This window comes from Dermacentor silvarum, chromosome 2, assembly GCF_013339745.2.
Source record: "Dermacentor silvarum isolate Dsil-2018 chromosome 2, BIME_Dsil_1.4, whole genome shotgun sequence".
NCBI classification, from domain to species: Eukaryota; Metazoa; Arthropoda; class Arachnida; order Ixodida; family Ixodidae; genus Dermacentor; species Dermacentor silvarum.
In genome coordinates, this window is record NC_051155.1 from 219,492,971 (window position 1) to 219,519,571 (window position 26,601).

General features: G+C 46.7%; 2 protein-coding genes across 14 annotated transcripts in view; both read left to right on the forward strand.

Annotated features, from left to right (window-relative positions):
• The window catches only part of LOC119442675 (steroid 17-alpha-hydroxylase/17,20 lyase-like), a 103,978-nt gene extending 101,547 nt beyond the window's left edge, over positions 1–2,431 (forward strand). For all 11 annotated transcript variants that reach the window (XM_049662303.1, XM_049662302.1, XM_049662298.1 and 8 more), the window contains exons 7-8: positions 210–341; positions 1,944–2,431. In XM_049662303.1, the coding sequence (XP_049518260.1) occupies positions 210–341; positions 1,944–2,296 (485 nt within the window). In that variant the 3' untranslated portion in view covers positions 2,297–2,431. The remainder of the gene's footprint in view (positions 1–209; positions 342–1,943) is intronic.
• Positions 2,432–8,686: 6,255 nt separating this feature from the next.
• On the forward strand, positions 8,687–26,181 carry LOC119442677 (cytochrome P450 2C25-like). 3 transcript variants are annotated; one of them, XM_049662305.1, is made up of 7 exons: positions 8,687–8,810; positions 13,689–13,858; positions 21,092–21,271; positions 22,394–22,491; positions 22,929–23,091; positions 25,261–25,459; positions 26,061–26,181. In XM_049662305.1, exons 2-6 carry the CDS (start codon positions 13,699–13,701, stop codon positions 25,440–25,442), a joined length of 783 nt encoding a protein of 260 aa, XP_049518262.1. In that variant the 5' UTR covers positions 8,687–8,810; positions 13,689–13,698; the 3' UTR covers positions 25,443–25,459; positions 26,061–26,181. The 3 variants fall into 3 exon arrangements, with proteins under 3 accessions (XP_049518262.1, XP_049518263.1, XP_049518264.1); XM_049662306.1 differs by having other exon boundaries at positions 22,394–22,487; positions 22,925–23,091; XM_049662307.1 differs by having other exon boundaries at positions 8,690–8,810; positions 22,929–23,080; positions 25,251–25,459.
• Positions 26,182–26,601: the final 420 nt, after the last annotated feature.

A 26,601-nucleotide genomic window follows, 5' to 3' on the forward strand; every position in this document is an offset into this window, starting at 1 on the left:
TATTTGTTCGTAATGCTTAGTGTAGTCTCATTTCGGTTAAAAGGCACGTCGAGCTACTCAAGCTGTTACCTTTGGCATGCCGATACCACCAGCGTAGCTACTTATGTCTTCTCACAGTAATTCCCCTGTTTTCTTTTTTTTTTCGTTTTTTTTTTACGAGTTTGCACATTCATTCAGAAGCAACCTTTTTTTTACGTTTCTGCGCGAAGGGAGCGTGCCGCCTGTGCACGGTGACCGCGAGAAGCTTCCCTTCACCGTGGCCTGCCTCTTAGAGACGCTGCGGATGCATCCCGCGGCACCTGTCGGCATGCCGCATAACACAACTACGGACACCCGAGTCGGTGAGTGCTCACTTCATCAGAAACGCGAGTCGCTGAAATAAATAGCTAACAAAGAAAATAACAGCCACAAATTAATCCTTTCACGTTACCCTTTAACTTTTACGGGTGCTAGCTATTTAATTCAAGACTCAGGAGCTGTATTCACAAAGCTTCTGGCATTGAATTCACAAACTTTTTCGTTCGCCATTGCCGCTTGAAATTGTACGGTCGCCTTCGCTAATAATATGCCCGACATCGTGATTGGCTGGTAATGCACTTACGAACTGTTTTATCTAAGAGAAAGAGATACACAAAAAAGGACAAAGGCAGGGAGGTTAACCAGAGGAGAAGATCCGGTCTGCAACCCTACGCTAGGGAGAGAGGGGAGGGGGAGGTAAAGTGACAGAAAAGTATAGAGAGAGAAAGAAAGGCAACACAGATACAGAGTCACAGTTGGTCACAGTCACCGCATACTATAACCGCACAGCACAGTAGCACTTGTAGCACTATAAACCCAGTTCAGGCTATATTGTCCAAGTCTGTTGTCTTAAAACTGCAACAGTGGTTTTACCTAAGAACTTTGTCGTGAATATGGGCCCTGGTTCAAAAGAACTCCTTTCAGCTTGCGTTCGTCACCACTATAGTATAGCTCCTATATGGCCGGTGCTTACTCGCGCGCGCCACTTTTGCGCACGAACTGCTTAATGCTGCCGACCCTGATGACTGAAAATCATTTAGAACACAAATTCCATAGCAGCGACCATTCGCTATAGCAAAAAATATATCGGAAACAAAGAGAGCGATAAATAAAGAAAGCAAAAATAAGGCGGGAATGTTAAGTAGAGGGACGTGTGGTCGGGTATACCATGATGTGGGAGAGCGAAAGTGTGTTAGGAAGGAAAGAGAGGTAAAACAGGGAGAAGTACTGAACCCATCAACATCCATTGTCAGAGCAGTGAACCCCTCTTGCTTTGCGGCACCATGAACGAATACCCTTTAGGCGTCATTACGTGAATCAGATGGTCAAAGCATATCAATGGCAGAAAGATCGTTGGCGCAAAAGTTGGTCTCTTTTTCATCGTCCAGCATCACCTGCCTCTATTCAAAAGCGCTTACGAGCGCATGCGGTCCTTTCTTGTGCTTACGCTCATTCCCAGCCACCCTCTCCCCTCCCCACTGTGGGGAACGCAATCCGCGTGAAAGCCGGCCGCCGCCACATATGTGGTCGGACCATCTAGTGTAGCCCGCCCGTAAGCCAAACAGCTGAATCTAGAGGCGATGCGCCTCCCGTGTGAAAACGGGAGGAACCAGCGATAGTTGCCCGTGAAAACCGGACACAAATTTTAGGAGGAAGGCACGCGAAAACAACCTTGTAGCCTAATTATCAGGGCTCGTATTCACAAAGAGCTCTGATGCTATAATGGTTCGTAAGAGGCTATGCTTACAAATCCTGATGCTGGACATATTAGCAGCAAAAGCCACCGGCCAATGGAAAAGAGCAATGGCGAGCGAAATGCTGTTGTGAATCAAGCTCCATATTACGCACACACCTTGAGCACACTTTCGTGAGACATGAAACCGCAGATGGCCACGCATTTAACAAAGCACGCTCGTTCTCCGCAGGAAAGTGGGCCATACCCAAGGACACGGCCCTCATGTACAACATCTACGGGGTACATCACGACCCCACGAACTGGGAAAAGCCCGAAGAGTTCCGGCCCGAGCGCTTCCTTAATCCCGTGACGGGGAAAGTGCGCACGGACGCCGGTCCACTGATCGCCTTCGGCATGGGCGCCCGCATCTGCCCAGGGGAGAAGCTCGCTCACATGGACATGTTCTACATTCTCGTTCGACTCATGCAAAGGCTCAGTTGCAGCATCCCTGACGGGATCTCGGATGTAGACTTGAACGGAAACGGCTCGAGCTTGTTTTCACACCCTGCTCAGCAAAACATCGTATTTACGAGAAGGGACTAAATGCATCCGGACTATACATGGAAACCGTCACATACTGGAACCACCTTGGGAGCTCTAAATGTGACCTTTCCCTAGCAGTGGTTGCTCCGAGAATCAAACTGTGGTCATTAAAGAAGAACCCATTCATTTAAAAAAGTTGTCGCAGTTTCACCTGAAAGGCGAAGCATCAATTGCGATAGCAAATTTGTAGAGAGCTATACGGAGTAAATGATATTAGCTTTATCAGCTGTATAAACTTGGACATGCAGCAGCACCGGCAACACGCAGAACTGTTGTCGACGCCGTCCGCGTTTTGCCCGCGTTCGCTCAAAATGCGTGCGGCGTTGGTGACTGTTGCCGGAGCCTCTGATATAAATAGGCACTTGGTGCCGCAGCTAAACGTCGCCTCCCTTCCCTCCCCCTGCCCCCCCCCCTCACCCACGGCCTCTCGCGCGTAGGCAGAAGGCGCGTTTGCTCTACATATATGGTGATTGTAAAGGAGGAAAGAGACGCCTACTTCTGCAGCCCTTCAGCGAGCACGGCGCAGAACGCGCGTTTGTTCTCCGCCGTGCGTTCACTCCCCGTGAAAGCGCGCGTCCCTCGCGCCCTTTCACTCGAACATACAGCGTTCGGCGCGCGGCTACGATTTCATCTCTATTGTTGGCGCTGAGCCGTGCTCCCTCAAGGGCTGCAGAAGATAGCGCCAACCTTTCCCTTTCCCTCAAGAACCACTTATCATCTCCATTGACGTCTTTAAACCAGTTGTACCACTCCTTAATCTGTGTGCTGCTCATAGCATCGTCACCAAAAGCTGTATGAATCTTCCTGATGGTTTCCACTTGGCTGTCGCCCGGTTTCTGGGAAAATTTGATGCAGTAGCGCTGCTCCAGTCGCTCCGTCATTTTCCTTGCAATAAAAAAAATCAGCATATCCACGGGGTGAATGATGATGAGTGGGCGAAGCTCCGGAGGGAATCATCGGATCTCCCGCTTAAGGGGACGCTAGCACAAACGCGTTAGAGACGTGCAGTACTCTCTAGTAAGGGGGAGCGGCCACAGCGTCTTACGCAGCCATTTACACATGCCGGAACGTGCACCGCGTTTGCCGACGCCATCACATGACTGCTGAGAGAGTATACCCCCCGTATTCATAAACGCTCCTCGACTTGAACTTGACTTGCCACCGCCTTGGGCAGCGCGTTCGAAACGCGTTGAAGGTAAGGCGGAGAGGCCACAGCGTCTTACACCAGCTTCTTACACGGGCCGTAACGCGCTAGCACAAACGCGTTAGAAACGCGCTAGAAACGCGGCCTTTCGTTAATGTTGGGTATTTATTGCCATCGTGGTGCTTGTGTCTATGTGTGCTTTCTGTGCTGTGAGTGGCAGCGCAGTAAACTGGGGCAAGTGCCTGGGATTCTGGCACGGAGACTGGCCGGAGGCCCCGGACACCTTTGCCAACATGAGTTTCGTAACGACTCCGGTTAAATACTTGGGAGCTCCCCTCCAGTGCTACAAAGACAGTGAATCGTACTGGAGGAGTGAAGTCGATAACCTGCGGGACAAAGTAAACAAGTGGAATGGCTGGAATTGGTCTATGTTTTCCAGAGCTACAATTTGTAACATTTTTTAGTGAGCAAACTTTGGTATATCCTCCAAGTGTTGCACTGCGCAAGGGTAAACATTCAGAAAATTCACCGTGTGTTCGCTGTGTTCGTGTGGGCATCGTCTTGGGAAAGATCAAGTCGAACCAATTTATTTCTTCGAGTTCGAAATGGAGGACTTGGTTTGTCACATTTGTTTTTGAGACAGGTAGTCAATCGATTTTCTTTCTTCAGGGACGTAAAAAACCCGTTCCTATACACTGTATGTCCACTTCGCCTGGGGAGACACTTGCCCAACATGGTTGTCTCAACCGGCAGTTTGCCCGGTGGTGTTTATGGTTTTCTTCGTGAAGTTGTGGTTTCTTGTAGGTTTTTGTCAGCGCGGTTTTCACTAGAATACTTGAGTGAAGTCAATCGGAAAAAATTGTACAAGGACCTTTGTGATGTGGTTCTACCCGTGCCTCTATATCGATCCCTTTATGGTGCAGGCCATGGGCACAATGTTCTAAAGCGTGTTAAGGCAATGCTAATACCGTCAGGTGTTAAGACTTTCTTTTTTAAGTTACACACAGGCACGCTCACTGTCAAACCATGGATGGCTGAAAGGGTTTTTTTTTTTGTTCCCTGGGGCACCCATTGTATAATATGCAGAAAGGAGGAGACAATTGAGCATGTATTCCTGGATTGTTGGGATGCTGTTTTTCTTTGGGATGTGCTCCAGCGCACAATCAAAAAAGAATTCCCCCTCGATGCGTATGGCATTCGCTACTTGCCATAGAAAGTGATGACGGCACCCCATTCGATATGGTAATGCTCATGGCCTGCATAGCATTTGGAAATGCAGAATGGCAGTAAGGCACGCTGATCTCGACGCAAGAGCGGCTCGCCAGTATTTTAAAGAAAGCATAAGGGACTTTGTGGAAGAACAAAAGTTGCTAGAATGTATCCCAGAATGGTTGCCTCGGGTGGAATTATTACTGACGATGAGACAATTTTAGCGTGTACGCGTCCGCACAAGTTGAGCGGTCGTATTTAACGAATATTGTGATTGTGATTCTGTTTTGTTATTCTCTGTGAATTTATATATTTCTGTGTGTGCCAAAGACCGGCAATAAAGAAAAAAAGAAAAAGCTTCGTGGCGTAGTGGGCTAACGCCGCGCGCTCGGAAGCGAGGGGTCCCTGGTTCGATTCCGCGCTACGGACACAACTTCGGAATTTTTCTCATTTTTCTCAGACTGGTTACACACTACTACTACGACGAAGGACGAACGGGTGCCGCCTTAAGGAGCTTCGCCCCTAAAAAACCGACGTGAGCACTGCGCACTACCTCACTCAAACTCTGCGTCCCAGCAACTGACGCTATCGGCAGGCGGGAAAGAATTCGCACATGCGTACGAAGGTTTAACGTCGGCTGATGCAAGCGCGCTTGTTTCATATCCATCAGGTGTTCGCAAAAAAATAAAGTCGGATACTTTTCTAAAAAACTAACATGTACGAAGGCGAGCTTTCTGGTAGAAACATGGCCTCTTGCGTGGGCTGATCACGGAGGTAGTGCACAGCCGCGCCCAGAAAATTACATCATTTTCAAGTTTCTGTTATTGTTTTGCACGTTTAATATTCTTTGTCTGAGAAGATTTAACATAAAAGGCGTGCGCTGTCGGTGTTTTGGAGCATGACGTCTGTTTGTGGGCTGTCATTCTCAAAATTCCGAGGAATAACTTTGTCAAGAATGCAAGACAAGGTATGAGCAACGTTAGTGATAGAATGGTGGGGCAATATAACCAGCATACACCGCATGCCAAAGAGCAAGGTGTGGCATATACATACCGGGTGTTCAAAATTAAGCTTTACGGAATTTTTGAAAATCACCTGTGGCAGGTAGTATAATTCTTATCGTTGAGCTGGCATATTTGATGAGGCGGACATTAGTAGCACGAGAAATCAAAACACATATTCAACTAATTTAAAATAATACACTAATTAACTTTTTAGTTAATTACTTTACGACACATATTGCAATTTACGAATTGGAGCCAGTGAGCTTGTCAGGCGTAACCACTTGGAATGAATTTCCAAAATGACACCAGTTTGTCCATATGCGTCATCAAACTCGCCGTAAAATGGAGAGCAAAAACGAGTACTTTTTTGGCGTTTCCGGCGATAGCGGTTACGCGGTGGACGCCACCGGCGGTGGCATCATCGCGACCCGAAACGGCTATTGGAGTGAGCCCATAACAGCTTACGCTGTAGAAGAAGAGCACATGGACAAGGCCAGTCAGATCGTCTATTTGATGCCGGCAGTGCAACCACTGAGCCAGCCGGATCGCCAGTGCTTGGCACAAGTGTGAGCCGCTCGGGCAACCAGCTGTTCCTGCTCTGCGTCGCCTGACTTATCGGTTACGTGTGACGCTACCAGCTGAACTGTTCAGTACATACCTTTACAACCATTATTCACTTTTAAGGGTGTAAATTATTTTGTGAAGTCAAAATTTCTCCCCGCCGCGAAGATTGCCGCGCTGTCCGCGAAGCGGCACAAAAGGAGTAGAGCAAATAGTTCGTCTTGAAGGGTGCATACTCAAGGCGAACGGAAATTGTGAAATAGTTGAGCTTGAGAGAGCCAGAATAATATATGAAGCAGTACTTTTTGTTGCTGTCGTTTCTTTTTGCACGACATCAACGATACAGAGCAACAATAACAAACTTTGAGCACGTTCGCTAGACTACCTTCTACTATCAACCGTGAGCTGAGGTGCTTTCTGTTGAGTAGGCGAGACAGGTATGGTAGAAGTAGTTTGTGGTAATGCAGTAAATGTCCTAGTGAGACGAGTGACTGGAGCATAAAATAGGTTTGGTCTTCAGAAGCGTAGACTGTCGGGCCAGTTAGTGCATCATGCAGTGTCGCAGTATGTAAGCGAGCGTCTGTCCTGTCCACTTCGTCTCTTGCTGCCCGTAATTCCGCTCAACGACACTACATGGTTTGGTCTTAACCTTCCCGATGTGTTGCCGCTCACAAAATCATTATCGATGGCACTCAACGTAATCGTTCTTGAGTAGGATTGTTGGGTAAGCACACGATATCTGCACGAATTTGCATAGTCACTCCACCGAGAAGCACTCTCGATAAGCGCACAATTGCGGTGGCAGCTGGATGCAGGAGACCGTATCCTTGTATGTCCAGCGCATAGTTTTGTCGCAGGAGAAGTGGATGATAAATGTATGTACTCTAGCTCCCCACGCAAGCAGTGGACTTAGTACATGGGTTTCCAAATCACCGTGGTTCAGTCGGTGCAATCACTGACAGGTATCTCATATAAAAACAATCCGTTAGCCACAGCAAGCCGTAATTTATAACCTTATGAACGCGCAAGTTTATTTAGTTTTGCTGCGTCTAACAACTGTTGTGGCATGTTAAGCACGCCTTCCTTATACAACATCTTGTGAAACATCTTCGCGTTCAACCATGACCGGTCTACCGCTGCGATCTTCAGCCCCCACCAGAAGTGGTTTAGCGGCAAGCGGCTCATGCTGAGTTCCCGTTCGCGAGTTCAATGATCGGCCGCTGCGGCCACATTTATATGACAGAGGAATGCAAGAGCCATTACTTCGAACGGTAAGTATATGGAGCCCTCCACACCAGACGTCTCTCTTTGTGACGTCAGGCCCCATCATTAAATTAATCGGTCTGCTTTCACTTGTCGATGTGACGGATATCGCAGGTGGCAGTCGAGCCGGTATGCCTGGCCCGGCGGCCACCTGAAAGTGGCGAGGCATCGGTATTGGCGTTGGTCTGCGAGCTGCCTTTTCCACGTGAAGCGCGAAGCCAATGCACTGCGCAGCAGCATTAAGGAGAAGTTTAAAGGCATTGAGCAGAGCAAATTCTGCCGAGTAACACCTTTTTCTTTATAACCAGGAAAAAAATAATTGCACGAGACATAGCACACTGAAAACGACTGAATCGGGTGTTCTAAAACACAATTCGCGCCTTAAATTCAGTAATTAAAACGTTCGTGAATTATTGTCATCTAATTATCGATAGTTCAATTATGGAAAAACATCCTCCCGGTGCGGTACGTCCCTGCTGACAGAATACCATTGGCTGGGTCCTCGTATATTCAATATCTCATTTCTCAGCGCTTGGCCAACGTTAGCTTGGACAGCTGCCCCTGGCACCTCTTCATTTCCAATCCATTATTTCTATATGCTTCCCTCTAATGGGAGTGAACCAACGCATCATTCACACAATGAGAGCCGATAATATTGTGTGTTCGATTTCGTACGAAGAAAACACGATACAGACAACACATTCGGATAAGAAGCAAACAGAAAGGTCGAGCAGCGACGAGTGATAAAAAGGGGACGTGTATCTACGCGTTCAGCAACAATCAAATTGGAGCCTATGGCACAGAAAGACAGCTTCTGCGTTCACATTCGTGAGCTCCGTCTCACTAATTCCGTGCAGTGTAGCGAAAGCTGTGGATCACGTCAGCCAATCTGGAAAAAAAGCACCAGAATCTTTCACCAATTGTTGGCCTCTCATCGACCTCTATGCGATGTTTGAAGGAAACAGTACTAAAAAATAGGGCATTTGCACCAATCCGCTCAATTCAGCATGCTGTGAACGACGCTGACAGAATGAACGCGTCAAGCAAAGATTAGTGGCACACAATGGGAGAGCTTTCTTCCCTCATCCGATACATACAGCTGGCTCTCGTTACCGATTGGCTGGCCCGACTTGTAGTCTTCGCTGTGGTGCATGGAATTGGTAAGACGAAGCATACATATGTGCAGCCATGTGGTGAGAAATTATCAGCGCCGTGCTCGCTATTATGCTAGCGCGATAGCAATATTGCGTAATAATGTGTGGTGGCGCGCAAGTGTTTTCTATGTAATACGGTGTCGTTCTAGTTCGGGGCGCAGAGCGCAAGCGTCTCAAAGGTGAGCTGTAACACTATTTATTTCATCCTTGTTTAATTGAAACGTCTTCCTCGTATGTGTTTGAAACAGACTTGCCCGTAACGAATTACGTTCAGTTAATTACTTGTAATCAACTTCGTTTCTTTCGCAATTTTGCAACTTAACGATTTGTTTACTCAGTAACGCTCACTGTAATTCAATTACTTTTTTTCAATAATCAATTATATGTAGGCAGTTACATTTTAGAGCAAACAAGCTCTGACAGGTGAGGCAGCTTTGAGCACTCGAATTTCTCGGCAGCAACAGAGTCCGAAGAATGAAAACATGTGCATAGCTAACCTCCTTCCCACAATCAGTGTCTTCCAGCTACGAATGAATCACTTGAACATTTGCACACTTCTCTTGGAAGTCCGACGTCTGAGCTTTTCTCTTATAATAAACTTATTTTTATCTATCCTAAAAGTGCTTATAGGCGGCCGTTACAGGCGGTAAAAGCTGCTGCTCAATTCTTCGCTTAATGCAGTCAATGACTTCTCTGATATAGGCAGATGTTCTTCGCCGTACAAATATCTTTCAATCGGTTTGATTTTACGTGTCTCATACACACCTATTTTTCTGATTGTGAACACGGGAACATTATCTCTAGGCCTGAATAATAGGCAGCATCATAATAAATTACATTACAGATGAGAACACTCATTCGGGGAAGTCAAAGTTTGCTGCATTCCGTTACAATTAGTCTTTCAAGTTCTAAGTGACTAACGAGAGTAGGGCGCCGAAAGAAGGTCCACCGTATGTTAGCAATTATATTAAAACGACGCTTCAAGGCCACTTCGGACGTTCATGATCACCTAACACAATTTTTCACTCGTCCTGCCGATAGCGCATTCGCTTACTTCTAGCAACATTGAAAACACTCTGCTTCATAGACAACCTATACGCCAGAGCATCGGGGCATAGAATAACCATAATCTTTTGGGCAAGGCTGTTTGCACGTTACTACAGTGCCCTTGTATCCAGCGCACACATTAAGCGAGTCTTCAGTGTCTCTGCAGATGTCCTCACAAGTAAACGAGGGAAGATTACTGAATAAACTTTGGACAAACAATTCTTAGTGAAGATAACTAACGTGTCAAGGGCTGCAGAGGACGAATTGCAATAGCCAGGCCAGCTCGTTCTTTTTACTGCATTTGTGCTACGGTAATAAAATAATGGAGGAAAGTAACGTTAAGGAAAGCGATTCTTTTCATTAATTGCTGTTACTTTCATGGAACACTAATTGATCACCGTAATCAATTACATTTTTGAAAGAAATAATTGTAATTACAATCGGTTAGCTTTTTTTCTGTTTTTGTGTACAAGTCTGGTTTAAAACCCGCGGAGCAATCTCTTAGAGTCGCTCATCCTGGTTTACTGCTTGAATATAAGTATCGGTAACCAGGGGGAAATCTTCAGCTACTAGATACAAAGACTGAAAAGGTTTGGCAAGATACAAAGTTTCATTATTTTTTTATAATAGATGATAAAAATGTTACGCTAAGGCCTGATTGTCAAGTTACACATCTGGGACAAATTAAGTAGCTCACACCATGAGTGCAAGCTTAGTAAGCCGGAAAGCATTCAGAATTGGAAGGCAGGTCACGAGGCCATTTTGAAGTTGATGCACCAGTGAGCCATGGCCTAATAGGTTTTAACCGCAACTTTTTGGGTTAGTTCAAGGGCCCCTCACAAGGCTTCGTAGGGAAATTTGCCTACACACGGGAAGGTGTAAAATGTCACGTAGGGAACGTTCTACGGCAACACTTTTTAGAAAGGGTTCAGTAATGTTGGATATTGACGAGAAAAAAATATTCTGAAGCGATGGTCCCAGGAGGCTGACTACTTTTAAGGCTGCAGAGACTCTCTTACACGTCCTCGAACAGAGCGCGCAGTGACATTTGTTGCCTCTCCCACGTCGAGAAGCTGAGGGCCCACGTGATGCTTGCTTGTGTCATGATCTTCGCCTCTTCTCTGCCTCCCTTCGGGCTACTCGAAGCCTTTCGCGTGACAGGTTTGAGCGCAGTGCCATTTCACCACAAGCCCCACCTTCTTCCTGTAGCTGATGGCCATTTGAGCGCCACGTGTGGCGCCGATGACACGAAGGCTACTTGTGACGTCAGCGCCGTTGGAGGGGATACCCGAGAGGGGGGGTGCGCGACTTTTAATTTGAATTTTAAACTTTTTTCACGGAGTTCACCACTTGATTACTTTGCAGACACGACCATCACCCCGTGATCTACGTGTCCCTCTTGTTTGTTTGCAATGATCAAACCATTTAGACGTTTTTCATTGAAGAATGATTGCGCTGGGGCTCTAAAGTAAGTAAAGACTGAAATAGCGAATAATTACTGCAAAGCTGTCGATGCCACAAGATACAGCAAAAATGTTCGACACATGCCGTTCCCTCACACACATCCAAAGAAAAACGTTCCCTGAAAAACGTGACACTAGAAGTTTTATCACGCAAAGACCGCCATAAGTTTTCAATAAGAAAAATTTTGTTATAGTTGAGATTGGAAAAGAATGTTGCAAGAGAGTGTGAAACGTGCGCAATCAAAATTACAAGCATGCGGCCTGAGTGGTTGAGCTTTGATTGGTGTTTCGTTTACTGCTTGTCGAACGCAACTGCATAGTTAAATGAAGTGCCGCGGAAGTAGCATAGGGCTGAAAAGGTTGGAACATCTAGGTACGCAGTAGGTAGTTTGAAAAACTTGCCGGAGAAGTGTCATAGTTTTAGGATGATTGTTGAGTCAAACAAATGATGAACAATGTTGCACTAAGTGAAGCACGATTCAGAGGTGTTTTGGGAAATTAAAACCGTTGCCTTGACGCAACAACTGATCAAAGAAAGTTTAAACTTTCTAGTAATGCAATCTATATATGTGAAACAGGCTAGTACAGTTCAAAATTCATAAGGCAACTAAAGGTGCCACAAAAAAGTTAACAGCCACAGGAGCCGCAAGAACACTTTAAATGTCGGAATAAATTTTAAAATAGTCGCACAACCACGGTAACAGAAATTTTGCACAAGCATATTGAAGCCGTCTACATTCTGATTAGTTCACTGAAAATGCATTTGAAAGTGCAGAATCATTAATCTGAGCCCGTTAATTAGAAAAGATTGCACATTTGAGAGCCGATCATCGAAGAAATAGCCACGAGGCGCGCAGCGAAGTGACATGACCCACTCGTAGCCGGCGATAGTAAGTGTGGTGGAGGGAGTCACGTAAGGTCGAAGGCGGCATGGAAAGCAGCCTAACAGCAACGGCGGAAAGTAGCGTCAACGGGGGAAGAACATTGCATCAGTTTCGGGGCTGAAACTGCTTAGCTGGAAATTGGGTTGCAATTCGACAAATGTCGCACAAGTCTTCCGTAATTTTGGTCGACTGCTCCGCCGAGTAAACGTCTTGAAATAAATGACATGATTTTTGCCTTATCTGCATCCCGAATTACGCGAAATTCAGAAAGAAATAGTTTGAAGACCTCTCCAAGAATGAGCCTTCTTGCTCCAAAGAAATCAGCATACCTAATGTTCTGAAGGAACCTACTACTGTTTTCTAGACTGTTTTATTTTTTTTTTACATTGCCATTTAAGCAGCTAGGACATGAGGCAAATAGCCGTCTCCATTCAAAGCCTAGACGGCGGAACGCGAAGACGACGACATCTTGTACTGTCTGCCAAAGGTGCGGTACGCTCACTGGCGAAAGACACCCTTTGGGGTCAAAGGAACGAGAAGAATGTGAAAAAGAACTCGTGTGTTGCCCATACGGTCGCAGAAAAGGTTCATACAACCGTAATTATTGCAGTTCTATACAATCGTGTTTCTTCGGAGTATGTCATAAAAGTGCGTTCATATGACAGGATTGTTCAACTGGTGCAGGAAGAGCATTCTACACGGAAAAGCTTAGCAGCAGCAGCAACAGAAGACTCCAAGCGCATGTTTCTACGTCATTGATGCACGTATAGCACAGCAGCTAGTCTAGTGCAGGATAGCGATTTGGTTCAGTCCTGTTTAACCTCCCCGCCATATAGTTTTCTTCTCTGTTTCATAGTTGTTTAATATGCACCAAAGTAACATGAACAAGAGAAAAGAAAGGTTTCTCCTTTATTACAGCGACCTCCGTTATAGGTTTCGCGCGTTTCTGTAGCGTAATGCCTGTTGTCTAAAAACGCACATACTAGGCTTCTTTCCGTGAGAGAAAACAAAAACGAACACGCATGCGCTGAGCGTCGCATCTACTCCGTGGTCGCATCTTAAGTATTCGTAGTGGCTACTATCTGGAAATTTTCTTTGTTTTTCAGCAGCACGTGACACGCTTCAGCAAACTTGGTCTCAGCTGAGTTATATACCTCCTTTGAGATATCACTTTCTGGTTTTGCATTACGTGTCTCAGACCCAGTTTCTATACCCAGTGTAACGCTTTGAACGTAACGATCATTAGAGAAATACTTCACAAAGCAGAAGTTACAGGAGTAATACGACAACGTTTAGTTACTTGTTAGCTCCTGCCGCTGTTGATTAGCACCGATTGCGTTTGCTTGTATCAGTTTGGCTATTCAGTTGTCAATTATCTGTGATTTTGTCATGTAGTAGTGACGGTGATGCTTCTTGTTGCTTCTTGTGACACGCAATACAAATATATTTTATTGTTTTATTCTTGGCTTTCGTGTCTTATTTTGATTACTTACATTAGGTGACCTTTCTGACTCCTTTGTTCCTCTTCAAGCATGTGTTCGCCATCCGCATCCTTGTAACGCAGTTCGTGGAAGCTGCTTCTTTAGAGACTGTTGTGTCTATAAAGTGACCTTGTCTTTCTTGTGGTCAATAAAGAAATTCGAAATTGACTGAAAATTTCTAGAGGCGCAGACATGACCGTTCTCGGAGACTTCTTTTCCCACCCCTTGGACTGGCGATGGATCACCACAGCGCTGGTCTTCGTGGTAACGTACCTGGTGGGACGCTTCTACCACCGGGTGTCCAAGTACCCGAAGGGACCCTTCCCACTACCTCTTGTCGGCAACCTGCTGAGTGAGTCTCTTCGTGCTCAGCCATGTGCCAGCTTGGGCTATTTTAATGCGCATTAGTTTCCCCGGCATCTCCATAAACGTGAGTAGGGATACAGAAAAAAAGACACAACGATTATACAAGCATTTTTGCAACCAACTTTAATTTTTAAATAACGATGAGGACAAGTCCTTTAAAACGCAAGGAGCTTGTTTGAGGCCCCTGATAGACCCATTTCTTTCGTTATGCTATATAGTTCCTTCGCTAGAACGTATCCATATTTAAAGGCCCGATGGCCCAGGCTCGAATACAAGAACTGCTCACAGGCTCCTGCAGCACAGTTGCTCTCCAGCACGGTTTTATTGCTGTTGCAAATGGTGTCACTGGCGATACCTCCTCTGTTATTATTAGTGCTGATGAAACTTTTTGTGAACTGTTTGCACTCAATTGTGCAACCGATTACGCCACGTTCATGATTGTCGACTTATAACAGATGAAACAATATTGTGCACCATATATGGGTTGTGGCAGGCTACGGACCCGGAATCTTTTTGTCCTCAAACTAGTTGCGAGCAGACGATGCCGCCAGCCATCTACAATTGGCACGAGCTCTGAGAAGCCTACAGCAACTTGCGAACAGCGAAATTCCTGCCACATTACGACTGATGCTGAAGAAGAGAAGGGGAATGGAAGAGCGACGATTGTATCTCTAAATTAATTGGTACTGTTCGCGAAATCCTGTGATGAATCCGAGCAAATGAATAGGGATATCACAACAATGGGAATAGGCGTACACAATAAACCTCATATATCATCAATAGGCATACAATGCATTCCGAGGAAGAATGGGGAGCCCGACGTCAAGAACGCTTTGCCCCACCGACAGTTGAACAAAGATGTGCGGGCTTGAAACGTCAAACGGGCAGTCATGCTGCGCGTCGGGAACACGTACCACAATGAGGCGCCTCTGAAGCAACCAAAATGTGTAGGTTGGCGTCAAGGACTGCAATCAAACTGGCCAAGCGCGTACACCCTGCCGAACACCAATAAGTCTTACCTATCTGCATATAAACGAAAATCAGAAGTGAGAGATGCGTAGGTTGATGTCAAAGTACAAGCCGTTTTGTGCTTAGCGATTACCACCACGTAATCGCGTCCCAGCTGCTGCTGTTTCATCGGCTCGCACTTGTTGCTGATTGATAAAGCGACTGTGGCAGATATAAGATAAAATTGTGTCTCATGCTTGTGGAACTTTGTGTGCTTTTATCGAACGCCCGCAATGGTGATAACATTCTCTAGCCTACACGGTAACTTGCGCAGGTTCCTTGAGGGGCCGTATAGCAGCGATAATATTCTCTCAAAGGCAACGTTACTAGACTAGCTTAGTAATGTTGCTCCAAGTGATAAGGCGGCGGCGGCGGCGGCGGCTGCTGCTGCTGCTGCTGCTGTCGTCGTCGTCGTCGTCGTCGTCGTTGTTGTTGTTGTTGTTGTTGTTGTTGTTGTTGTTGTTGTTGTTGTTGTTGTTGTTGTTGTTGTTGTTGTTGTTGTTGTTGTTGTTGTTGTTGTTGTTGTTGTTGTTGTTGTTGTTGAAACAGACTCTGTGGGTGGTACCAAGTCGTAATTTAAACGTAGCGCAGATAAATGTTCACAAAGCACCCGGCTTGTCACTGCATGCATAGAGCCGTGTATAACTATTTCCAAAACCTGTCACACTCGCAAAAGTACAAAGGCCGGTATTATGCAGAGATGCGTCATGCTTTATTCTATACTAGTCTTATCCACCGCTCACGGCCGGCTGATCCCGTTGATAACGTGAGCGGACCGTCGCTCTGACCACTGACCAAGCGCGAAAAGCGCGAATAGGCATTAGCATCGGAAAGACATCGCTACAATATACCCGCCTCTCACAACAGTAAGGTTAGCCACATAAATAGAGTTTCCTACAAAACTTACTAGAGGCAACGCTGGCCCTGGGGCCGTTCAGCTACCCTGTGAACGATGGTTAGTACAGGGATTTGTCTAATCTTCGTACTTGTGGCTTGAAACGCTCGCATGACGTTATTTATTACGTTTTATTTTTATACATTGCCAAGCATTCATACATTTCTAAACAAAGCAAGGCAATATAGTCTCTGCACACATGCGCAATCATTGCGAATTGTGACAATTATAGCGCAATACGCCCTATAATTATAGCGCAATTATAGCGCAAACCTGAAAATCATCAATTGGCGAAGTCACAAAGTCACTTCGAACCAAAAGGCCAAGTTTAGGTAAGTCCGTGTGCTAATCATCGTTCCCATGCTGGCTCAACGACCCTACTCCCAGCTCCCGTAGACACTAGCGCCAAAGCTCCCTCTAGTAGTTTTTGTTGGAAACTCCATGGACACAGCGTGACCTCCGCGATCAGCTCCGGCAATGGCGCGCTGCCGGAGCTGATCGCGGAGGGCACGGTCACACGTACGGAAAACAGCTGTGCACTAACCGAGATAAACTGATGATATATTGTAGGCTGATTGGTCCAGCAAATAGCTTCTTTTTTGTTGAAGCTCATATTACGTTATCTCGTAAATTTCAAGATCGCATAATCATAAATGCAGGCGCCTCGTAATCGTTGGCGTTTGTGTTATGCAGTCGCATTAAGCTAACTACGTTATCCCTTTAAACCTGATGTGCTGAAGATACAAAGGCAGTCTTTAAGCAAGATTCGGGAGTCTGCTAGTTGGTATTCCATAACGAGGAGACTGAAGCGTGAGTTGAGAAGGACGACGACAGGACAGGCACTAAAAAGGGCAATTTATTTCAGACCTGTTAAGGAGTGAAACAACTAATCTTATCTAGGCACCTCACCGGAAAATCATAGGTGTTGCCTTTTAATATATGTACCAACACTTTTCTTACCAACACGACAGGTGAAGACCAAGGACTTTGAGAAGGACGGATGACTTCACGTTTGAGCATGTCGTCCACTTGCTCTGTGATGACTCGTCGCTCTTTGGCCGATACACGATACGGGCGCTGTCGCAAGGGGGAGTGGGAACTGGTGTCGATGGTGCGAGAAACACCGGTGGCACGGCCCAATGACGTCTGATGGCAGTCGAAAGAAGAAAGAAACTTGTGAAGGAGAGCGAGAAGTTGGCGGCGATGAGATGGGGAAAGAGCAGGGTCGATGGCGTTGTCAAAACACACTAAAGACGATGAGTCTGAGACAGAAGCGATGGCGTCAACGTAACAACGGTGGGAGTCGGTAGGAACATCGAGATCGTCAACGTAGTCAACCGCCTGCAAGTATCCTAGGGTCTCTCCACGCAGTAGGCTGATCGGGTACTGGTAGTAGTTGGTGACCAGCATAACAGTTGACCCAGATATTATAGTGAGCACGGCAAATGGAAGAACGATGCCCGTGCGCTGAGCAAACACACCGGACGGCGTGAACATTACACTGGCGCCAGAGTCGACAGCAGACGACAGGACAACAGCCATCGACGACTCAGGGGGTATGGTTGTGTCGGCATCAACAATAAGTTTATCGGCAACGCGAGGAGAGCCGGTCAGCAGTGATTCACATAGTGGTAAAAGCGAAACTTCTGCACGTGAACAGTCAATGACAGCATGATGACGTGACAGAAAATCCCAACCAAGGATGAGGTCGTGAGAGCACGATGGTAGCACGAAACACTCGATTATGTACAGAACTTCGTTGATGACAACACGGGCCGTGCATACAGCTGAAGGGTGAATTCGCTGCGCGCTGGCAGTGGCGAGCACCAGGCCAGAGGGAGCTGCAGTCACTTTTCGGAGTTTTCGACGAAGGTTCTCGTGAATGACGGAAACGGCGGCTCCGGTATCGACTAGCGCAACTGCGGGTACTCCCTCTACAAAAACAGTAATAACATTTTCCGGCGAAGATGGAGGTCTTGAGAACGTCGACGTATTAGCAGTTCTTGCCTCAGGAACTGCACCAGTCAGTTTCCCGCTTCAGTGGGAGCTCGACGACGCAGGGGCGAAATCGAACGCCGACGAGGGGAAGGGGAACGACGAGTTTCTGATCGGCGATCAGTTTCAAGACGTCTCGGTGAAAATGGAGACGCGGCGGCGTATTGTGGTGCGTAGGTGGGCGACAGAAGCGCGGCACATGGCCAGCAATGCCGCAGGCGAAGCAGATAGGCCGGTTGTCTTCAGTGCGCCACGTCGAGGTTGGACGAAAAAATTGCGGTGACGGTCGGGCAACTGGAAATGAAGCCGGATGCATGGGAGATGAAAAGGAAGCTGGCGGCGGAGGAGGCCGTGCAACCACGGCTGCGTAACTGAGCGGTAGCGACGTAGGGTGAGTGGGAAAGTCGGCATATGGCAGCGGCACACTCATAGGATTGGGTGGGGAGGTTGTAGGAGCTACAGGAAGCGCTTCCGATATCTGATTGCGGATGGCTTGCTGTAGCATTGGAGTCAAAGCTGCCGAAGGTGAGTCGCTGTGAGGCAGCAGCGATAGCTGCCTGACCACCTCTTCACGAATAAAATCTTTTATATGTTGCGATAGGGTCGAGTTGGGCAGAAGGTCGGCAGAAACCGCAATGCTCGAGATGGAATCGGCGAGCTGAATGCTTTGGCGAGCGATGGAACGTTGGCGGCGCAGCTCGTCAAAGCTCTGACATAGGTTAGTAAGGACGGATACGCTCGCTGGGCTTTTTGCCAGCAGCATCTGGAATGCGCCGCCCTCTATGCCCTTGAGGATATGCTTAATCTTGTCATCCTCTGACATGGTGGGATTTACCCGCTTGCACAAATCGAGAACATCCTCGATGTAGCTGGTGAATGTCTCTCCAGGCTGCTGTGCGCGCTGGCGCAGACGCTGTTCAGCGCGTAGCTTACGCACAGCGGGGCGATCAAACACTTCGGCAAAAAGGGTCTTAAATTCTGACCAGCTTGAAAAGTCTGATTCATGGTTGAAGAACCACAGTTTGGCTACGTCGGTGAGGTAGAAGGACACATAGGACAGCTTAGCCTGGTCGTCCCATTTGTTATGGGCACTTACACGTTCGTACGATGAGATCCAGGATTCCACGTCGTGTTCGGTGGTGCCACTGAAAATGGGTGGATCGCGATGAAGAGGGACGCCGGCGCAGACGACAGTGGCAGCCGGTGGTGCAGGCGACGAAGTGGCTGGATCAGGCATAGTGCAGGGCGATCGTGTTGGTGTTGGCAGGGTTCGAGTGCGGAGCTCCAGGACGAGGCGAAGGATCTCAGCAACCTCCACCAAATGTGACGAGGTTTATTGTCGTCGATAACGTTGTAAGAACGCTAGGTACAGGTAGGCACTACAAGGGCTGTTTGTAGCACGGGGTTCTCTCGCGATCATGGCACGGTCCTTCATCTTCCTCTTCAGTCGGCACATACCCAGGGGCGCCTCTGCTTCATTACAATATTTTTAATTAATAAAAGTATTTCTCTTTCTCTACATCGCAAACATCGCAAACACGCGGGCATGAGCGAAGGCAACGTCATACGACTTATACAAGCCTTCGTTATTTCTCAAATAACGTACACGGCAGCGTTTCACAACTGGACGGTTGCGGAAAGAAACAAGCTCAACGCCCTAATACGCAAGGCGTACAAATGTGCGTTGGGACTTGCGCCCGGAGTGAGCACCACCAAGCTCCTGGAACTAGGCTTGCACAACACGCTCGAGGAACTCGTGGAGGCGCAACAAGTGTCCCAACTCGAGCGCCTATCCAAGACCCGCTCGGGCAGGCACGTGCTCGAAAAGCTCGGCATTACATACCACACGCAGCACGGCATCAAAGTGTAAATTCCAAGAACCATGCGTGAGCAACTATACGTGCCCCCATTGCCTCGCAACATGCACCCCCAACACCACACGGGGAGACGTAAAGCCAGGGCACCAACACATGAACAAAAGTTACTCCAACGACCAGAAGGCAGTCTTCACCGACGCAGCCCGTTATCGAGACAGGAAGAGTTTCGTGGCGGCAGTTACTAGCCACCGAGGTAACCACCTCACGAGCGTCACCGTGAACACGGCATATGCCGAAGCGGCTGAGGAAGCGGCCATAGCACTGGCCCTCACACAAACCAAGGCTACATACGTGATCTGCGATTTGCAAACGGCAATTAGCAATTTTGCAAATGGGCGCATATCGCAAGAGGCGTATGACATACTCAAGCGACATCCCATACACCATGGAGAGGCCGACGTCGATATCCGAAGGCACTTGCTATGGATCCCGGCACACACTGGACTGAGCACCCCCAACGAAGCGGCTCACCGCGTTGCTCTAGGCCTCACTCACCGAGCATCATCGGAGGAAGAGCCCCCGCGAGGTACTGCAAACGTCTGGGCGTGGGAGGATCGTTCGACCAGGTTCCACGACATCACGACACACTACCAGTTACAGAGACGCGTATACTCATTCCCTCACGCTAGGTTAGACAGGGCGCAAGCAGTGCACTACAGGCAATTACAAACTGATTCTTACATAAACCCAAGACTCATGCACGCCATGTATCCAGACATGTACACTACAAACAGATGCACATCCTGTGGCGAGGTTGCCACAGCTAATCACATGTTATGGGAATGTCAGGACATAACAAACAATTCGGGCAGTGTCGACACCTCCGTCTCTTCCACCGCCAGCCTCCGCTCGCGTTGGAAGACCGCACTGCTCAGCTCGAACCTGACAGTACAGCTCTGGGCCGTCCAGCGAGCCGAGGAAGCCGCTTCGAGACAAGGTCTCAGAACCGCGTCCGCGGCGGGTTCCCAGACCCACTAAAGATACGCCGTGCTCAAATCTTATCGATTTGATAATAAAGTTTACGTTCTTCTTCTTCTTTCTCTATGTCTGTTTTTGTTCAATGTTTATCACATCTTTTAGGCTAATACAAATATCTCTCTCTCTCTATCTCTCTTTCTATCTATTTTTTCAATGGTTATCAGATCTTTTTAGACATCGATCCATTGTTCTGAGGCACTCCAATCAGGCTCAACCTCGCGTTTCGATCAGCGTTTGATCTTGCAAGCTCTGGAGTGGAAATAGCTAAGCAGTTTTCCTTGCGCTTTGTTCCTTAAAGAAACTGTTTATTTAACATACATGATTATTTACCGAGTGGAGACCAATCCCGTTTAACTTTACGCGCACCAAGAGCCTCGCTTTGAGTTTTACGTTCATGTAAATTCTAAAATCTTGGCATGATGCACGAACCAAACTTTTGCCTAACAATCCTTTCCTCTACCTGCAGCTCTACGCAACGTGAGCAACTTGCACTCCAAGTCAACCGAATGGTCTAAGACATACGGCGACGTCCTCACCTTGTGGATGGCCCACAGGCCTGTGGTGATGCTGAACAGCTACTCAGTTATCCGGGAAGCATTTCTGGAACGACGGCATGATTTCGCTGGCCGCTTCCCAACTAGAACGGGTGAGCAAACGAGTGAGGCAAACGAAGTAACAGATGTCACCGTAGAGCAGGTGTTTATTAAATTTGTTACACATGACTCTCGCAAATTCGACCTTGAGTAATTCGACCTTTTACTTAATTCGAACGCACTGGGACGTCCCAGCGAGAAACCGTACGGTGATATGGCGAGTACAATCGTTCTATAGTTCAAACGCGATAGCGTGCCGCTTCGGTTAACTTCGACCTCCACCGACCCTCACCAGCAACCCTTCATGCACGCCATGAGTATTAAAAGCTTGAAAACAAGAAATTCAGCTGACGGCGCTACTGCTTCCTCAGTCAAGAATCTGTTTTACTTTAGTTTTACTTCAGTTTTGTTTTCATAACTTTCATTACATTGCTTTTCTTTTCAGTCCAACGTTGAGACCTAGATTTAACATGTCGACGCTCTTCACTGCATGCCGAGTCTCGCTTCGAGAGCAAGAAAGAGAAATTCATTAGAGATTAAATAAAGCTATAAAAACATATTTGAGTTTGGTAATGTTACCGCTGTTTGTTAGTTCGACCTTTTTTAGTTGTTGCGCTGCAACATATTACTCCATATTTGCTTACGTATAGTTGGGTGAAGAATATGGGTAGGAAGGCCTCTTTATAGGCCGATTATCCCAAAGTCCCGCGCACTACTCATAAAAGAAAAAAGAAACAAAGAACAAAATAATGAACCAAACACTGCGCGCACTACAAGACAAGTGACAACCACGTTAGTAGCGTTATCACGAGCATCAGCATCAGCTGGAATGAGCCCCGTCATACGGCTCCTAAGTCTTGTGTGCCAACTTGTGGGACACCTTGCGAAATTCGTCCTACTCGCGAAGTTCATCTTACGATATTTTGTGGTATTTTGTATATTTCATGTCGCCCCTAAGAAATCATAAGGCGGACGCTAGTTTTCATAATGTTTTTTTTCTTCCATGTAACTCAGCGCTGACGGGCGGGACGCGTTCGATACGCTTTAATTTATTTTGCATTTCTCGTGCCAGAAGTGTCGGCGCTCGCATAACTGCGAAGGAGAGCGAGTGTGATAGTGTGCTGTGAACGGAAGATTTTTCCCCGCAGTCTTATTGCCTATATTGCTGATTTCAGCCGCATTGCAAAACCAAGGCAGCCACGACATCTTGTTTGAGGATTACAACCCCCAGTGGAAGGCGCTTCGGAAGGTCGCTTGGTCAGCTGTGAGGCGAGTATACCTTGCCCACTTCGACGTACTCTAGGCCTTTAATGCACTGTGATTTCCTACGCATACTCTGTTTTCTATTTAAAAAGTAAGATTTCACTTTCTAAATGCACAAACAACCGAACGCAAGAAGCGTTATTTGTGCAGCGATGTTACTATGTTTGATCTTCGGCAGCCGATTTTTTTCCAGAACGCAGCAGCGATATTCCACAACGAAGACGAACGCAGCAGAATGATGGGGAAAGTGAAGGGGGGGGGGGGGGGGGGGGGAATGCGGAAGTAGTGTCAAATGCAACATATATGCAACATCGTTTGTAGCTTTTTATGTTCTAATGTTGTTGTTTTTTTGTTTTTTTTTTAATGGTGGTGTTGTCTTTTTGTGAAATGTTCCTGAAGACTGGTGGCTACCTGTTGACATGATGAGTATTACTGAATCGCAGAAAGTACGCTGTCAGCGAGTCGTTGGGAACGCTTTGCACCGAGACCGTCGACGCCTTTGTGGACTCCCTAAAAGATAGAACGCAGATCGTGGACTCAAGGAAGCCTATCCTCTCTATGCTCTGCAAGGTCATAGGCGTGTCTATATACGGCAAAAGGTATGTAATACGTTTTGTTGTAGTTCAAATCGTGTTCGCAAGGGAATAGACTCAGCAGCCCCGATTTAATTACTTCACTAAGAAGCGAAGTCACAAAGTCACAATATACTACTTCACATGACCTATCGAGCCAGTCCTACAACCTAACATAGTTTCATGGTCAGTGTTCCAGCTATCACGCAGCACGATTTTAAAAAAGAGGAACTGCCTTACGCGAATCAAACCTAGTGCTTATTGTTTGCAGTACAGTGGAGTAGCCGCCAGTAATTTTTTCGTTACTGAGATTTAATTAGGTAATTGTAATTAATTATCTCACTCGAGAAGTACTGTCCTTATTATCAAAGTGTCAATGAGAAAATTGTAGAGCAACATTAAAAACTCCCGATACAGCTTTCTGTTGCTTAATACGCGCTACATGTGTTTTTCCGACTGCGAAAGAAGCCCGCGAATACACGCAGAATTGCCGCGCGACTGGCCGCTCGAGGCACTTTGCGAGTATTGGCGGGCTTCTTTCACGCTCGGAAAAACACTTATATGTAGCACGCATTGAGCAACAGAAAGCTGTATCGGGAGTTTTTAATTTTGCTCTACAATTTTCTCATTGACACTTTGATAATTAGGACAGTACTTCTCGAATTAGATAATTATTTACTTTTACCTAATTAAATCCCAGTAACGAAAAATTACTGGCGGCTACTCCACTGTACTGAAAACAATATGCATTAGATTTGCTTATCATAAGGCCGTTCCTCTTTTTTTTTTTATAGTGCTGCGTGATAGCTGGGACCATTGAGTATACACATGGAGGGTTTTTCTATTGGGGCGGGTCGATGTTGGCAACCTGCAGCGGCCATGTTGTTTCGGTGGCGTCTGTCTAATCTGCTATTTATTGTTCAGTCACTGATGCCAAATCACCATGGCAAGTTACACGATTGAGCAGCACGTCCAAATGATAAAACTTTATTATCAAAATGACTGTTCATTAGTGCAAACATGGCGCGCCTTGCGCCCATTTTACGGCAGTCGCAGTGGCCCTTCAAAGTCGTCTCTCCATCCTTTGGTGGCCAAATTCAAGACGACCGGTTCGGTAAATAATTCAGCCAACACCCGTACGTCAAAGGAAAGCCAGATCGGGTGAGAACGTCGCCGCGGTCCGTGAAAGGGTGCAGAAAAACCCGAGGCAGTCAATTCCTCGCCGTGCACAAGAACTTGGCCTTTCGCAGACTTCAACTTGGCGAATTTTGCGTGCGGACTTAGGCTTACACCCGTAAAAGATCCAACTGACCCAGGAGCTCAAAGTTAATGGCCATAGACAACACCGTTGGTTCGCTGACTGGGCTTCGGAGCACTTGGAAGAGGACCCCAATTTCGGCCGAGAAATCATCTTTAGCGACGAGGCTCATTTTTGGATGAATGGCTATGTTAACAAGCACAATTGCCGTATATGGGATGACGCCAACCCACACGAGGTTCACTAAGTGGCAATGCATGCACAAAAAATTACTGTTTGGAGCGGATTTCAGGCTGGCGGCGTCACTGGTCTGTACTTTTTTGAAAACGACGTTGGTGAGGCCATCACCGTCAACGGCGAGCGCTACAGAACGATGATAAATGATTTATTTTGGCCCAAACTGAACGATATGGACGTAGACGACATCTGGTTCCAGCACGACGGCGCTGCATACCACACAGCGGACGCCACGATGGACATTCTGAATGAAAGATTTGAGAGTATGGTTATCCCTCGCAGAGGTGGCGTGAATTGGCCACCAAGATCGTGCGATTTCACCCCGCTAGACTTTTTCTTGTGGGGTTTCCTGAAGTCCCACGTCTATGCCTATAAGCCGCAATCGACCGATGCCCCTAATATCAACATAATCCCGGCCATCGCTCAAATTCAGCAGGATCTATGCGGCAGAGTAATTGAAAATTGGACCACTCGGATCCGTTCCACGTGAGAAGCCGCGGCAGACATTTGACCGATGTTATATTGCATACATAACGGCATACATGGGCCTTTCCGCTTGTTTTATTCCATTTCAACATCGACCCGCCCTTATTAAAAACCTTATATATATATATATATATATATATATATATATATATATATATATATATATTATTCACGTCCTGTTAATCAAAAATAAAGTTTGTCATTTTCGTTGCGCAGGCTGCGGGAGGAATAGGTGACGTCGAACAACTGGAAAACCTCAACCGCCAGTTCTACGAAATTTCCCCCAACGGACTACCCAGTGACATCGCGCCCTTTCTGGCCTTTCTCTATATTAAGAGGGAGAGAAAGATGGCGGCCCTGTTCTGCGAGTTAAAGGAGATCTTTCGCAGGCTAGTTCACGAAAGCTGAGGCAGCCTACATTCCAGGTATGAATTTGTCACCGCTAATACAACAAATGGTGACGTTTATAGAAACGCAGCCGTGCAAGACGCCTGCCATCTTTCTCACATTGTTCGCTAAAACACCCCACAGAGGTTTTACATTTCTTTATTGCATGTCTATCGCAGTGATCGGCTCCAAAAATATATTTCTCTCTCTCTCTTTTTTTCCTCCCTTTCTTTTCTGAGATCACAACTCAAATAAAGTTAGGTAATCCTCCCGCAAATGTTGTATCTTATCCAAGCGTTAAGACACCTCTTACAGCTTGAAATATTTATTCATATTCATGATGGAAACGGCATTGATGAAATGGGTTTTTACCAGTGCGCAATTGCCACGTTACTATTTACGTACTTTGCTCTGTGGTGCCACAAGGAAGAGCCAGACAATAAAACCGCCAGTGTAATCCGGCCTTCCTTGCTTTCGTTATCCGTTTGGAACTCTAAAAAGGTACTGTCTGCTTATAAGTGAAACGGTATCGTGCACAGAAGAACGTTCATCCCCACTGATGACGGCGGAAATAAACTTCCGCCGCACGATATCAGTGCAGCGGCATCAAAAACACGCGTCGCATTTGCCTTGCGACAGGTAACACAGAGAACTTCACGCACGCCATGATGACCGCCCGAGAAGAAGCCATCAAGGAAGACAAAGCTGATGCGCAGTACTTGACCAAAGACAACATGATTCTCGTTACAATGAACCTCTTCAACGGTAAGTATTGCGGGAGCTGATCCCTACTCCGCGCACATTTCGTATGCCAAAGCCTTTAAGAGTCTGATAACGGTGCATGCAGGTTACCAGTTTGCGCCACGTACATCGGTAAAACGCAAATACCATGATGACCCGCCATGATGTAAACCAACTATTCAGCATTGTTCTCCAGTGAAGCAAATGGTCATTCGTATACCTCTAAGATTCCGCCCTGATGTTAGAGGCTACCTAACGAGTCGGTATATATACATATATATATATATATATATATATATATATATATATATATATATATATATATATATATATATATATATATATATATATATGTTTTTGTTTTTTTTTTCTGGACAATAAACCCACATATGACCAGTTGCCATCCCCCAAAAAGATCACGTGCTCGTGACGCCTGCGG

Excerpts from the sequence above, each read along its gene's own strand:
- LOC119442677 (XM_049662305.1), top strand. The coding sequence starts at position 13,699 with ATGACCGTTCTCGGAGACTTCTTTTCCCACCCCTTGGACTGGCGATGG. Across the intron at positions 21,272-22,393 it reads CCGCTTCCCAACTAGAACGG|CCGCATTGCAAAACCAAGGC; the intron begins GTGAGCAAACGA and ends TGCTGATTTCAG. Across the intron at positions 22,492-22,928 it reads CTTGGTCAGCTGTGAGGCGA|TACGCTGTCAGCGAGTCGTT; the intron begins GTATACCTTGCC and ends AATCGCAGAAAG.